This window comes from Protomyctophum parallelum (assembly GCF_964188405.1).
Source record: "Protomyctophum parallelum genome assembly, chromosome: 1".
NCBI lineage: Eukaryota > Metazoa > Chordata > Actinopteri > Myctophiformes > Myctophidae > Protomyctophum > Protomyctophum parallelum.
In genome coordinates this window covers 95,961,416-95,977,448 of record NC_139697.1, presented here as the reverse complement: position 1 = coordinate 95,977,448, position 16,033 = coordinate 95,961,416, and the positions used below count along the sequence as shown (strand labels likewise).

Genomic DNA, 16,033 nt, shown 5'->3' with positions numbered 1-16,033 from the left:
GGAGGAACACAACCATGACTGCCAGTACCACTGATACCACCTATAACCTACACGCCCTACCTGCAATGTGGCTCAAGGATAGGACTCTTTAGCCACATACGGCTACGAGTTAAGGACATAAGTGGACGGTTTGATGGACAACCATAAGCGTGTGTGTGTGTGCGTGTGTGTGTGTACTTATCTTTGGACGGACTGATTGGTTGAAATCAAGAACAGAAACATGTCTGGACGGGTTTTGCCTGCCAGATGGTTTTTCTAACGTAAACAGGACAAGCGGGCAGTGCTTAATGTCGGACAATGAAATGTAATGGCATCCTCTAGCTGAAAATGTTATACATATGAATCAATATAATGCTTGTCATTAACACTTAAAGAAAACCCACACCCGTGTGAAGTGAGGGGCGCTCCTATCATCTTACAACATCGCAGGCGGTTAATTTATGTACTACCAATGTGTATATATACATCTTTTATGACGTAATTATCAGACAAAACAAACTGTCCATTTCAATGGCGTTGTGAATGTTTGTTTTAGGAAAAACAAACATTATAGGAGGGGCTGGTTTTAAGGATAATACATATCCATACTATTTGAGCCATACCACCTGCAGACCAACCTCCTGTGATCCTCCCGGAGATCTAATTTATAGATGCAAAGTATGTTCCCTTGGTGTGAGTATGCTGGTGTCTTTTCAAGTCAATTGACTGATTGAAACTCCTGTCACAATATTTACAGTGGAAAGGCTTTTCTCCCGTGTGAATGCGCAGGTGTGTCTTCAGGTGACTCGAGTTGTTGAAACGCTTGTTACACTGTTGACAGTGGAATGGTTTTTCTCCCGTGTGGATACGCTGGTGTTCCGTTAGATGACTTGACACCATGAAACGCTTGTTACACTGTTTACACTGGAATGGTCTTTCTCCAGTGTGGACACGCTGGTGTATCTTCAGGTGACTTAATCGGCTGAAACTCTTGTCACAATGCTTACAGTGGAATGGTTTTTCTCCCGTGTGGACAAGCTGGTGTCTCTTCAGGTCAGTTGTGTGACCGAAACTCTTGTCACAATTATTGCAGTGGAATGGTTTTTCTCCAGTGTGGACACGCTGGTGTGTCTTCAGTTGATCCGATTCACTGAAACTCTTGTCACAACGTTTACAGTGGAACGTTTTTTCTACAGTGTGGACACTCTGGTGTTTCTTCAGGTGACCTGATTGGTTGAACCTCTTGTCACAACGTTCACAGTGGAATGGTTTTTCTCCAGTGTGGACAAGCTGGTGTCTGTTCAGGTCAGCTGACTGACTGAAACTCTTGTTGCAATGTTTACAAGTGAACGATTTTTCTCTGGTGTGAACACGATAGTGTCTCTTCAGTTCAGATGACCCACTGAAACTCTTGTTACAGTGTATACAGATGTGTGTTTTATTTCCTGTGAAAGTCAACTGATGTGTCGTTTCTTCTCCTAGTTCAGTCAACGTCGTGGTAAAGTGTTGATGACTGCAAGATCTTGGTTGGTCATTGTTTCCTTGTTTCTGGCTGCTGGTCACAGGGTTAGTGATTTGCTGACAGGCTGCTGAGGTGATCTGTCCACTCCTCAGCATTTGGCAGTAGAGGTCATTGTGGGCCCTCTTGATGTGTTTATAGAGGAAGACCTTAGATGTGAAGGCGTATGGACACTCCAGGTCAGAACAAGAGAAGACATGAGTCTGGGTAGATTGGGACATCACTCCTGAAAGAAAGAAAGAAAGAAAGAAAGAAAGAAAGAAAGAAAGAAAGAAAGAAAGAAGAGAACTGGTAAGGTGCACTACAAATGGTGACTGCAGATGCAACTAGTAAAGCTTTCTTTTTATTTCACGTTATATCTTTCTCTTCTTCACCCAATTTAGTTGTTGTGCCAACACCCAGTTATTATCCCTGTCTTTTATTTGTGTTTGAAGTTGACTAACCTCCACTAGTCTCCTCCCAATCGTCACTGTCTTCAGTGACTTCAGAGTCTGATTCAAGTTCAACTTCAATTTCCGAACAGCGTGAAGAGTCATCGTCTTCTTCTTCACGTTTCACTCCTAGTAATGTCAACAATGGCCCCTCTGGTCTTTGAAGAATCTCATCCTGTTCATCTTTAATGTGTGAAGGCTCTGGTTCCTCCTGGGGCAGACTGGGGCTCCTCTCCTGTTTAATAGAATCCTCCTCTTTACACACAACCATGTGCAGGATATCTAGGAGCAGAAAAGTAACATGATAGTGAACACTGGATTCCTAGAAAACACAAATGAGCAGGTACTAACTAGGAATGGGTTTGATTAATCATAAATAGGATCAAAAATTTATAAATAAAAATATCTGTTGCAAAGGGTATATTGTCATCCAAACCCTGCCAATAGTAACTACATTTAGGGCTCTATATTCATCCATGCTGAACCCCTTATCCCTAAACTACTTTGCCTTTTTTACTTTTTGAAGCCAGTCTACATCGACACGTTGTGAGCTTGTAGATTGGCTCTTTTAACAATTCAAAAATGTTTTTCAAGTAGTAGTAAAAAACAAAAATGTCAAACTAGTTAAGGGATAAGGGGTCAGCCGAAAATAGAGCCCTTAGTATAGACCGATTCCGTACCGGTTTCATGGTCGCAGCCTACGTATTTCCTGTAGGCGGACTCGACGTAGCTGCGGGGGTAAAACCCTCACCAGGCGCACATCTTCCACTACAGTGAACGGCAGAGTGACTGATGTTAGTTTGCCTCAAACTTTACTCCTTTACCTGCTTTTTTACTAACACTAACATTACAAAGATGCCCAGAACATCGAGATGAACCTGTGTAGTTTATGGCTGCTCCAACAGTAGTGGCAACATAACAAATAAAATAAAACGGAATGTCTAATATCCACCGCGATGGCTGAGACCAGAGCCATTGAGTAATGGTTGAGACAAAGCAGCGAAGAATCCTGCAAGATACATAATTTCAGTCTTACCCAATACCCAATCTTTCTGTTTTATGAACACAAGGCTGCTGTATTTTATACCTCATACTAAGCATTTAAAGTATGAGGTATAAAGTACAGCAGCCTTGTGTTAATAAAACAGAAATATTTGGTATTGGGTAAGACTGGCGTTATGTATCTTTCACTGCTTTGTCTCAACCATTACTCAATGGCTCTGGTCTCAGCCATCGCGGTGGATATTAGACATTCCGTTTTATTTTATTTGTTATGTTGCCACTACTGTTGGAGCAGCCATAAACTACACAGGTTCATCTCGATGTTCTGGGCATCTTTGTAATGTTAGTGTTAGTAAAAAAGCAGGTAAAGGAGTAAAGTTTGAGGCAAACTAACATCAGTCACTCTGCTGTTCACTGTAGTGGAAGAGGTGCGTCTGGTGAGGGTTTTACCCCCGCAGCTACGTCGAGTCCGCCTACAGGAAATACGTAGGCTGCGACCATGAAACCGGTACGGAATCGGTCTATAGTATACCTTGTAAGAAAACATTCTGACCATTCTGGGCCAGGATGGTCAATTTGAGAAAGGGTTCATTTTGGCTGGGGAACCCCGGAAATGCTTTGGCCATGTCTTGCGTTTCTTCTTTTTTTTAAGTCATCAAAATAATTTGGCGACTCCCAAGGCTTCGCGACCCCCAGGATGAGAACGCCTGAATTAGAGAATGTAGTAGAATTGCCGTTTAGCAGCATGAAATTGTGGACAAAATCTTATCCAACGACAAACAAAATATCTGAGAGTCTAAATGTCATCAAATGGTGGTCCGTGGCTCAAAAGCCAATAAATAATGGGCCTTGATATGACAAGTGTTGAAAACCACTGCATTGGTGTTGATTGGTAATGGTTATCTGTAATTATTAACCTGATTGAGGCAATGTTTATGTGGATGGATAACAGAAAAAAGAACATTTCCACAATTGAAGCTTTTTTAATGGTTTAACATTAAAAAAGTGAACATAAAATAAATAAATAATTGAATTATAAAACAACAATATAATATGATACATGTGGACTCTAATTGAGAGACATTTAGGAAGTAGACCCAGCTGTAAAGAACAAGGTGGTGTCAGGAATGTAACTGTACATGTACATTATTGTGCAGTACTGATGTATGTCCAAAAGTCAACCAATTACAGCTCATGCAGTGCATGATGCCATAGCATGAAATGTCTGGTGGAATTTGGGCCATAGTTTAAAATGTACATTAACTGATTTTCACAGCATGCCTCACCTGTAGGAGGTGAGACATCTAGAAATGGGTCTGTGAGTATGGGTTGGTGAATCTGTCCATCTGCGTGTTTAACCTAACAAACTGATGTACCGATCATCAGCACCAAATTCCTTGTGCTCACTGCCATTAAGCCTATTGAATGTTTTATCCACTGAAACCATCTAGTTAATTTTAAGTATAGAGGATTAGTTAATATCTAAGCCCCTCTACACCAAATCTCTTTACCTAAAATAGCCTATCTATAAGCTCACAATGCATCACAATTCCATGTGCTGTGAGCTTGTATTTTCTTTTTCATTTATAGTAGCCAATTATTTTTTCTCCCAATGTAGACGTTATGCCAATTGATTCCTCGCCCACCCCACACACATTTCTGTGTATTGTCACTGATCTTACTGACTCACCTGCCAACCCACAACCTTCGTGGTGGTGAGCGGGGACTTTACTACTGCGTGACCCGATCGCCTAGATTGGCAGAATAGGGATGCTAGGGTTCAAGTGGTTAAACTTCAAGTCAAGAAGCTGAGAAAAAGCCTGTCATAGATCTGTTATCTCACGCAGATCACACGCACAGACCCATTTATAGACGTCTCATCTTACAGCGCCACATCACAAAAATATGTATATATATGTTTGGCTTGTTTGATTGGTTATTGCGACCATAGGTCGCATTTACTATGAAAACCTGCATTGCCGTGTGTCACGTCACGCCTCGTGACATCACACCTCCATATATGGTCACATATCATGACATCACGCCTCCTATGATCATGCCTCGTGACATCACGCCTTGTGACACATCACATGTTGATCCTTCCTGACATTGACATTCCATATGTTGATCTGACCTTATCAAACCCTGTACACTCAACCCAGTACAGAATTCATTCCATATGTTGATCTGACCCCCCTTGCCAAAGCGCCAGCGCTCGCCCAGCAGTCTGCCTTCACCCAGGCGTCTTACTGGTTGTATAGTGACAAATGAGATATTGTGATTGATATCTCTAAAACTGAAAACTGAAAATATGATAGAAACAGAGCACAATGAACTTACTGAGGTGTGGGTGGTCTTCAGCTTCCTCCTGTTTCATAGAAATGTCTTCAGGTTCCTCCTCTTTAATAGAAACGTCCCTGGCTGAGTCTGGAGAGTTCATCTTTACTTGCAGTCTGGTGAGGTCTACTCTGAAATGAAAGAATTGACATCCCCTTTACACGAGAACGGTGTTCATAGAAAACGGCAAAAATCGTTTGCTGCTGTCCCTTTAGACGAGAATGGCGTCTTCAGGGGGGCGAAAACGCAACAAAGTGAAAACTTCCAGTGGAAATTTTTGAGAACGCTGTTTCCTCCCGTCTTGTGGGTATGTAAACAGGCAAAATGCTGAATCCGCAAAACTTATGACATCATGGCTCATGTCGGCTCACAACGCATATGTTTATTACATTGATGCAGAGCCATATATGATATAATATTTGGAGTTCCTACAATGAGCAAGCGCTCCCTCCTCGCCTTCAAAGCGCCGCTTTCAGATGGTGAATATAAAAGCATGATTTAAATAAAAAGCCTTGTGATAGGCGGCAGCAGCGTTTATGTAGTAGACATACATTAGGCCCAAATGTATGTATTTTATTTTTAATAAAGCAATTTTTAAAAACAATATAAACAGAAACGTCATAATAACAAGCGGAACAAAAATAAATTAAAAAAGCAATTCAAAAGGAGTGAGAAGAAGCATGGCTTATTGCTCCCACCCCCTTTCCATTAATACTAAATATCATTAAATAATCTATGCAATACTTGTATAGCTAAATCTGTGATATCTATACACACACACACACACACACACACACACACACACACACACACACACACACACACACACACACACACACACACACACACACACACACACACACACACACACACACACACACACACACACACACACACACACTCTATTCTTTTTTTACACATACTTATTACATACACAATTACACACAAACATTTTTAACATTTTCATGTTTGTAGTTGTTTGTAGTCCACCGTAAAAAAAACATTCCATAATCTCATCTTGGAAATAAAAAAACCTTTTCTGGTTGTTCTCCTAAATTGAATTTCCCCTTAAATTATAATCCCCACTCCTGGTCTCTAAACAGTTTTTGTATGTTACCTGGTAGTAACATAGTGTTAGCTTTGAACATTACTTGTGTTGTTTGCCAGTGTTTGGTAGTCCACAATGTCAGTAAATATTTGCAATTTTGACTTTAAAAATTGCTCTTTTTTGTAGGGTTATTACTGGATATAAAGATGTCTTGTAGAACTATTTCCCCAAACCTCAACACAGTAGGCTACTGCAAATGGGGCAGGACTAAGGAACAATATAATGTGTGGAATGAGTTCTGGTCCAATACCTTGAGGCAAGACAGCCTGGAGTGGACAGCTATAGGATTTATATTTTGCCTAAATTAATTTCAAAAGGTAAAATACATGTCAAATATGCGTCTCACTTGACTAGCAATATAGCACCACCTACTGCTTATTTCGTGAACAATCACACAATAATAGCATTTTATCAGCGGATGGAATTCATGGAACGGGGCAAAAATGCCTTTCTTTTATCGAATTTCTTAAAGTTCGCTTCCGATCTTCGAACAGGCTTGATGGAAACGCATCTCAATGACTGATGTGTTTGTCATTGTAAAGATACATTGACGAAACACAAGATGAATTCGTTCATTTTACCTTTAGCTCCCAAATCCCTTGATCGGGACCTCTCCCTCAACTTGGAGGTTCCAAACGGAGAAAATGTTTACCTGCCGTCTCTCTGACTGTTGAGCTGCTAACCAGAGCCTTAGATGTTACATGGCTCTGCTGCTAACACTCGTCCTCCTGCTGCTTAATGACGACGACACTGTTTTGAGTTGACGAAATTGTTGTCTTTGTATTTTTTAAGTGTCAACAGCAGTCAGTCAACACCATAGATAACACGCCATGTTGTTTTCGCCGTGCATTGTGGGTATGTGTGACGTCAAGACTAGAAGATAAGTGGCGACACGCTTTGATCTCGCCACAAAGCGGGGAATACTGGACTACTCGCCCCGGTGCTTGCCCGTTTTTCCTCCCGGAATTTTCCCCAGTGAGGGGGATAACTTTGTAATATGCTATTACCTGTTAAAAAAAAGATACTCCTGTGGAAAGGCTATATTATTTGACTTATATTGAACCTATAAACAATTTAGTATTATTTAGTATATGTAAGGTTGATACCTCTAATGGTACCTCGTCAGATAATCCCCACATATCCTACAACAACTTCTGTGAACAGACTTCACTGTAGTAGCTTTTCATAAATTATATTTGTACTTAGGCTGTTCTGCTGTCATGAAAGTTTGTAGTTAGAGAAATTCAAAGTCCAGCCGTCTGCTGTCCAGCCTCTCCCACCCCTCACTGGGGAAAATTCTGGGAGGAAAACAGAAACGGGGCGAGTAGTCTTGTTACCAAAGCGGGTGCCTAATGCCTATAGTTCCAAACATTGGAACTATCCCATTGAGATAGAATAAGCACTTCCGTATTCCATTGTTACAATGGGAGTCAACGCCTTTTAATACTCTATGAGTCAACGCTAGTGTCGTCACTCTCTTACTAGATTTCTCTGGGTTGGCGTATTTCTGCCCCCTACTGTTGGTCTCGGCAGAGGGTCTCGGTTTAAGCTTGTTTACGTTATGGATATAGATACTGTACAACTTTGTCATGAATAATTCAACAGAAAATACTATAACTCGCACAAATATCACGTTATTTTATAGCAGAAATATTCTTTATATGAAGTCATTTCACAGAGCAGAGAACACTACAATGAATTGAATCATAACAAATCAAAATTGTAAAATAATTTTGATATATTAAAAATGTTCTACAGTGTGTGTGACCCGGCACCCCAAAAAATAATCTAATTGTTAAATGCTAATTAATGCTGAATTAGGCCTATTGCGGTGTTTTGTTATTAATATATACTTTTTTTTTACTTCATATGACAGTACTAGGGAATCATATCTACAATTGCTTATCTTATTCCTCAGTAGCCTAGTCTGCATTTGTTTACGATACCATCACCAGTTTCTTCCAAAGCGATTGTTATATTTTAAGTTATTCGTTTTACTCTGACATGTGAAGAATCAGTTCTGTTCAGTAGTGTTGACCAGTCTCTCCCCAAAAGATCTAGAGGGTAATGCATTCATTTATTTAAGTCTCAAATATACATATATTTCAGAACGCATGTTTAGGTGAATTACAGACTAGAATTTGAGTATTCAGAATTTGTGGAAAGCTCAATTTAAATAAACATAAATCTTTGTTATAACTACTAGTTCACAAATGATAAAAACTAATCATTTAATAGAAGAAAAAGACAGGTGAAAGACCGGAGTCCTAATAATGGAGGCATCTGTTGACAGGAACAGTATTTATATCCATAATATTTTGCTTGGCAACCACCAGTCTACCAACATGCAGCTGTATAATTTGATCCTCCCAGTGAGCTAATTTACAGTGGTAATATTTCTCCCCTTAGTGTGAACACGCTGGTGTGTTTTCTGTTGACTAGACGCACTGAAACGCGTTGTACATCGTTTACAGTGGAAAGGTTTCTCTCCAGTGTGGATGCACCGGTGTGATTTCAGAGAGGTTGACCTAGTGAAACACTTGTTACACTGTATACAGTGGTATGGTTTTTCTCCAGTATGTGTGAGCTGGTGTCTCTTTAGTCTAGTTGAATTGTAGAAACTCATGTCACACTGATCACACTGGAAAGGTCTTTCTCCGGTGTGGACGTGCTGGTGTTTCTTCAGGTTACCTCGATCATTGAAGACTTTGTCACAATGTTTACAGTGGAAAGGTTTTTCGCCCGTGTGGATACGCTGGTGTCTCGTCAGGTCACCCGACTCGCTGAAAGTCTTGTCACAATGTTTACAGTTGAAAGGTTTTTCTCCGGTGTGGATTGACTGGTGTCTTTTCAAGGACCACGATTCGCTGAAACTTTTGTCACATCGTTTACAGCTGAAGGGTTTTTCTCCAATGTGGACGCGCTGGTGTCTATAGAGGGTTGTTGACTGACTGAAACTCTTGTCACAATGTTCACACTGAAAAGGTTTTTCTCCGGTGTGGACACGCTGGTGGTTCTTCAGGTTGCTCAGCTTACTGAAGCTCTTGTCACAATGTTCACAGTGGTTAGGCTTTGCTCCAGTGTGGAGACGCTGCCGTCTCTCCAGGGGGCCTGACTCACTGAAGCTCTTGTCACAGTGTTTATGATCACCGTCTTCCGTGACGTTAGAGTCAGATTCAAGTTCAACTTCACACTGTTCTGAAGAGATGTCTTCATCATCATCATAAACTTCCCTTTTCACTGCTAGTAATGTCAACATTGACCCATCAGGCTCCTCTGGTCTATCTTCAATCTGTGGAGGCTCTGGCTCCTTCTGGAGCAGACTCTTCTCCTGTTCAGGAGAATCCTCCTCCTGACACACAACCAGGATGTCTAGGAGCAGAGCAATAACATGATAGTCAGCACTGGATTCGTAAAACCACATTTTCTACCTTCCATGTACATAAAGGGCTATCACCTACTTAAATTGAGCAAACAGTTACTAACAACACGTTATTGCAGGTGGTGGTGCATCTGGAAACTTAAGTTCTGAAAAGAAAATACATATTTTCATGATTAATATGAACTTCGTTTTAGTTACTTCATTTGAATAATTAAAGAATGTTAAAAGGCATTGTTTTACATGTGGGCTCTGATTTTGGAATAAAGCTGCAGTGTCACCATAAGCGCAGCTTGATACTGCAGCATTGATTGCATACAGCTGGCCTACAGGGCACTGCCAAGTCAAAATGGGCTAGCGCCTGCACTACATGTCAGAAACATAATAGGCTGACTCAGTACATAATGCAGCTAGTTTGTGTGTTTGTGTTTCCATAATGCAGCCATGTATCGACGTCGATACATGCCCTCGGGCTTGACATCATTATCATATCATTATGAACATGCAAGATATCAAAGGGATATTTCACTTTCAAATTGGGGCCATGCTTTTTCCATTAATTTAGTTTTTATGTTCATAAATCCAGCTGCATCTGGATACTTTCACGGGACTTGTCGCCGTTCCTTAACAGGACCTACCTGCTCATTCACGTCTCATATTTACAAATCAATTACTAAACTACGTGTGAAGACATTTTTTTTGCCATAATCGAGCAGCCCCAACCTTGTGTGAAAGTAGATTGATTGATTGAAAACTTTATGTAAAGACCACGTCGTGGTACAGTCAGGCATTCAGGCTAAAAGCACAACACAAAAAGGTCCTGGGGGGAAAAGAGAGACAGTGTAACGTACTGAAGTCTGGGGGGTATAATTCATGTTTCTCCTGTTCCACTAAAACGTGTCTGGCTGGGTCTGGAGCGTTCATCTGCACCGGCTGTCTGGAATCCACAGGGTCTGGAATGAAACAATTAAAACCCCAGAGTTTAGGATTAATTAAGAGTAACACCTCTTATACTCAACTTCAACATTAACTATTGAACAATAACAGACAATAAGGAAGTTTGAGAACTTATGTAGTTAATCACTTTTCAACTAGTTATAGTTTAACAGAGGATTTAATTAATCTTTTCACTTCCAAGTTTTCCAGTACAAGTAAGTAAGTTAGGAGCACAATTTCAAATTTGCACCCTATGGCCAGAAGAATAATGAAGTCTATGTGTTTGACTAGGATTTGACTGGATTGCTGAATTCCTACAATGCCCATAATGCTTTTGTGCACTTCCCCCCGTTGTGGAGAGGGGGGATGAATCCAAGGTATATTAAATGGAGGTAAGGTCACCACCGTCATTTTCGCTATCACGCAATTCCAGACAGCAGATTCGTCACACCATTGCATTGGAGTCAAACTGCACTGGAATCAATGAGAGCTCAGTGACCAGCTCATGAACAAACACTATTTATGAATGACTGAGACCTTTTGTAAAGTAATCACTTCTGGCAAATAACAGAAGACATGTAACACAATATTGTCTGCTGTGTTGCTTTTCGATGTGTACACTGTGAAATTTAATAGGGGTATCTAAAGAGCAGAAAGTACGTTTCTGAACGTGCCAAGAGACTGCCCACCGTTTACTGTCTGGCAGCCAAATCTCGCGAGACCCCAGAACAGAAACGATACCTGCTGCTGTTTAAATCCTCAAATAAAATGATGTACTGTGCACTCTGAATCAAAAAGCAACTGATTAGAAAGAAAACTGTGATATGTCTTCTTTCATGTGCCTGAACCGATTATATGACAAAGGTCTCAATGGTTCATAAATAATGTTTGTTATGAGCTGGTCCAGCTTGCTCCATTCACTGCTTTGTATAAATGTCACTTCCAGTGCGAGATGTGGCTCCCATGAAAGTGAGACCACATTTGCCTGCCTGCAGGATCTCGGTCAGAACGGGTCAGAATCGGACGAAATAGTCACGGATCCATTCGGGTTTGGTTTAACCATTTGAAAATATTTTCGGAACGGGTCGGAATCGGATTTCGGATTTCCTTTTTTTTGACCCGTGAAGAGCTCTACTTTGAACATGTTTCTAGTTATAGCAACATTAGTGACACTCCATAGACTTTATGATGAAAAGGGTCATCAGATTTACCTCCATTGTGGATGCACTTGTGTGTCTTCAGAGCGGTTGACCAAGCGAAACTCTTGTCACACTGTCTACAGTGATAAGGTTTTTTGCCCGTGTGTACAACCTGGTGTTTTGTCAGGTCACCCGAGTCACTGAAAGTCTTGTCACAATGTTTACAGTTGTAAGGTTTTTCTCCGGTGTGGATTGACTGGTGTCTTTTCAAGGACCACGATTCGCTGAAACTTTTGTCACATTGTTTACAGCTGAAGGGTTTTTCTCCAGTGTGGACACGCTGGTGTCTATACAGGGATGTTGACTGACTGAAACTCTTGTCACAATTTGCACACTGGAAAGGTTTTTCTCCGGTGTGGACACGCTGGTGGTTCTTCAGGTCGCCCCGCTTATTGAAGCTCTTGTCACAATGTTCACATTGGTAAGGCTTTGCTCCAGTGTGGAGACGCTGGCGTCTCTCCAGGGGGCGTGACTCCTGCTCCTCTGGTCTTTGAAGTATCTCATCATGTTCATCTTCAATCTGTGGAGGCTCTGGTTTCTCCTGGAGCAGACTGACCTCCTCTTGACACACAACCATGTGCAGGACGTCTAGGAGCAGAACAATAACATGATAGTCAACACTTTATTCATAAAAAGTAAAACCACATTTTCCATCTTCCATGTACATAATGAGCTATCGCCTACTTCAAAAATGTAAATGTTTTGATGCTGCTATATAAATATTTGAAGTTTTTCAGAAACCTTAGGTCAGGATTTAGAGGCGTTTTTAGAATCGGCCTTAGGCCTAAATGGGTTAAGTAATTAACATTTAGTAATTCGAACTTCGTTCGACTTCACTAGCTTGATACCGCAGCATTGATTGCATACAGCTGGCCAACAGGGCACTGCCAAGACAAAATTGTCTAGCGCCTACACTACATAAGTACATAATGCAGCTAGTTGTGTTTCCATCATGCAGCCATGTATCGACAACTCATACCACAAGTGCACCCTCACAGGAGAGTGTGCACTGGGGCTTGACATGATCATTATCATATCATTATGAACACTAGACCGGTTTCCCGGCTGTAGAGCACAGAGTCGGTAAAGATGGAAGTTGGAGATCCATGCCCCAACCGGCTATGCAATACCCGTAGTACCCGTGTCAGAGTACCCGTTCCACCCATCTGTCTGTGTCCCTTTTATGCCCCATATGTATGGAGATTTCTGTATTTGTCTCTCTGTCCCTTTATTCCAATATGGAGTTCTGTGTCAGGCATGCCAAAATATGGAGTGTTGTGATGTCAGAACAGGCCAGCTCCATATACTGTATGGAGCCTGGGCACTGGGCAGGGGGGACCCTGTCCAGAGCCCAGGCAGAGGCCTTTTGTGGTGGTTCTGGACAACCGTGGGTCCGGCCGACTCAACACCGGGCAGAGAGACAGTGTAACGTACTGAAGTCTGGGAGGTAGTATTCAACACCGGGCAGAGAGACAGTGTAACGTACTGAAGTCTGGAAGGTAGTATTCACGTTCCTCCTGTTCCACTGAAACGTGTCTGTCTCGGTCTGGAGAGTTCATCTGCACCTGCTGTCTGGACTCCACACAGTCTGGAATGAAACAATTAAAACCCCAGGGTTTAGGATCAATTTAGAACACCTCTTATACTCACCCCTGGACTAGAGTATGTGATGCCATGAAAACAGAGCTACATCCTGTTTCAGGTCTTGATTGAGTGAATACTTTATTAACAGTTTATGAATAGTACAGTGATAAGATTTTGCAATGGTGCTAAAAGGATATCATAAAAAGCATATAGGGGCTTGTTTCCATTCGGGTCCTGTGTATTCAAATAATCAAGATTGAGGTAGTTCTGAGACCCAGTGATCTGAACGTCTGCGTCATTAATGTATCATAGTAGACTACCGTAATGTTCTTTATAGTGCATACTGCACTGGGGTATGAATGATGATGCATGACACAAGCTAGTTTCTAGTTACAGCAACATTAGTGTCATCACAATAAATGGTGAATAGGGTATTCAGATTTATCCATTGTGGATTACAATTTTTATTTTGAACTGGATTATAATTGGGATGAGCAAGTAAAACATGGTTCTTGCAGTATCATCCTTCAAAACTTGTTAAATAGTCTGTCTAGTTGTAGTCTGTCTAGTTTAGGAAAACTGACAACTATAATGGATTGCATTTTTATAGCGCTTTCATACATTGGGAGGTGAAGCAGCGAACAGTCGACGGCAGCGTCCTCACTTCCCACACCAACGGTCGCGAGCTCACACCAACAGACTCATTGGAGGCAATGTGGGGTTCAGTATCTTGCCCAAGGACACTTTGTCATGTGGACAGGAGGAGCTGGGATTCAAACCGCGGGTCATTGGACGATCCGCTCTACCTCCTGAGCCACAGCCGCCCGATACTATATAAGATAACTATAGTTAATGTCAGTTTTCTTGTGCAAGATATAATGTTCTACCTTGCTGTGTGATGTGCCAATGAACTTGGAAGTACAATACACACTATATATTTTGGAAATATAAGGAGATAATATAGAGATATCCTTACAGAAATGATAATAATACTAAGAAATAATGAAGTAATAGGTTTGAGGCTAAACTGACAAAAGGGAAACAATTTTCAATGCCATGCATTAATCAATCAATCAAACCTGGATGGGTCATTCTAGGCTTCACAGGACATCATCATATAAGGAGGTAAACAGGGGGGGGGACGACATATAGGCCTACAGTAAGGGGAAAATGGGGTGGGGGGACTTTACAGGTTCCAGTTTCGAATTGCAGACATCCGTAGGTGCCCTTTGAGAGCGGTTTTGATGGAGTCAAGGGATTCACATGTCTTAATGACTGTTGGTAGGGCGTTCCACATTTTGGTGTCATAGGAGCGAAATGAATTGAGCCCCTTGTTTGTGCCAAATCTGAATGCCTCCAGTATTATGGGTGTGGTCTTCGTTGACATTAAGGAAGTATTTAGACAGGTACATGGGCATAGGCGGCGGGTGCGTTTTATCTTTGGGTAGGCTATAGAATTGCGTTGGGGGTGGGGACTCTCGCCGCCGCCGCGGATTTATTTTTTTCCCAGATGGTCTAAAAATGAGTTATTTAGCATACTTTTACCAATGAATTAGCCTATACACAGACAACGACTTTTGGACGTCTTTTTCTCAAGTCTCGAGTCAGTCAGTCAGTGTAGATTACCCGGCGGTGTTGCTGCCCCTCCGAGAGTCGCGGCTCATGGCTCTTGAAAGACGGCACAGACTCAGAGACAGCAGCCTCTCCGCTGAACGTGTCAGTGTTGCTGCAGTGGTGTGAACTGTGAACCGTGCGGACATTGACTGGTGGTGCTGAGTTCTGACAGCCACTCACTCTTGCTGTTTCCCAAAACAAACCAGCGCGCGCTACTCTTTGCTACAAAGCGACTGGAAGGACGAGGTTTACAGACATACCAATAGTAGTCAATCATATGCTGATTAGGCCAGTTGCTGTATAGTGTATAGCTATAGCCTATCCGATCAGCGATCACCAGGGGGCAGCGACAACACACACACACACACACACACACACACACACACACACACACAATAGCCTTCTATAATGCTGCGCACATATATTATATATATTAAAAAAAATACCCAGCATAATTTTTGGGAAGGCTAAGCCTTCCCTAGCCTTACGCACCCGCCGCCTATGTACATGGGTATCTTGATGGTGTATCGAATCTTGTGGACCAGACCCATTGCAAGATGCTGTACTCTGTCGTCAACCCTAAACCATTCCAGCCTGTCAAAATGGGCAGGGGTGAGGTGGGTTCGGGGAGTGAGGCCAAGAATAGTAACTAGTAATAGTAGCCTGACCAGTTTGTTCTGGGAAGTCTGGAGTCTTGTTTTAATGGCCTTTGAGGTGCTGCTGTGGTACTGTAGCAACAAGTGAATGAACTAACGTTTTTGCACCTCAGTGATTGTACATGTGCTATAAAATGTGAATTGATGTAATTGTAAAGTAACCAGCCTACGGAAACATATTAATAATCTAGATTATAGCAACTAAAAGCAATTCAATTCATGTTTCATCTTCTTAAATGATGATTCATAAAGACTAATGGATGAAACACAACATCAATTAGTTCAACTT

At 41.6% G+C, this 16,033-nt stretch overlaps 2 protein-coding genes across 5 annotated transcripts in view; both read right to left on the bottom strand.

Annotated features, from left to right (window-relative positions):
* LOC310865942 (uncharacterized protein) overlaps positions 1-16,033 on the bottom strand; it is an 84,067-nt gene that overhangs the window by 38,689 nt on the left and 29,345 nt on the right. The gene's annotated exons all lie outside the window — the stretch shown is intronic.
* LOC310865992 (uncharacterized protein) lies at positions 609-7,094 on the bottom strand. The gene is made up of 4 exons (XM_083775249.1): positions 6,958-7,094; positions 5,272-5,399; positions 1,942-2,211; positions 609-1,724 (listed from the first exon to the last, which is right to left on the bottom strand). The coding sequence occupies exons 2-4, from the start codon at positions 5,369-5,371 to the stop codon at positions 640-642; spliced, it is 1,455 nt and encodes a 484-aa protein (XP_083631375.1). The 5' UTR covers positions 5,372-5,399; positions 6,958-7,094; the 3' UTR covers positions 609-639.

Bases quoted from the DNA above. Each gene is read 5' to 3' on its own strand.
- LOC310865992 (XM_083775249.1), bottom strand. From the start codon at position 5,371: ATGAACTCTCCAGACTCAGCCAGGGACGTTTCTATTAAAGAGGAGGAA. The intron at 2,212-5,271 runs GTAAGTTCATTG...TTCTGCTCCTAG, and splicing joins TGAAGACCACCCACACCTCA to ATATCCTGCACATGGTTGTG. The intron at 1,725-1,941 runs GTTAGTCAACTT...TCTTTCTTTCAG, and splicing joins TTGGGAGGAGACTAGTGGAG to GAGTGATGTCCCAATCTACC.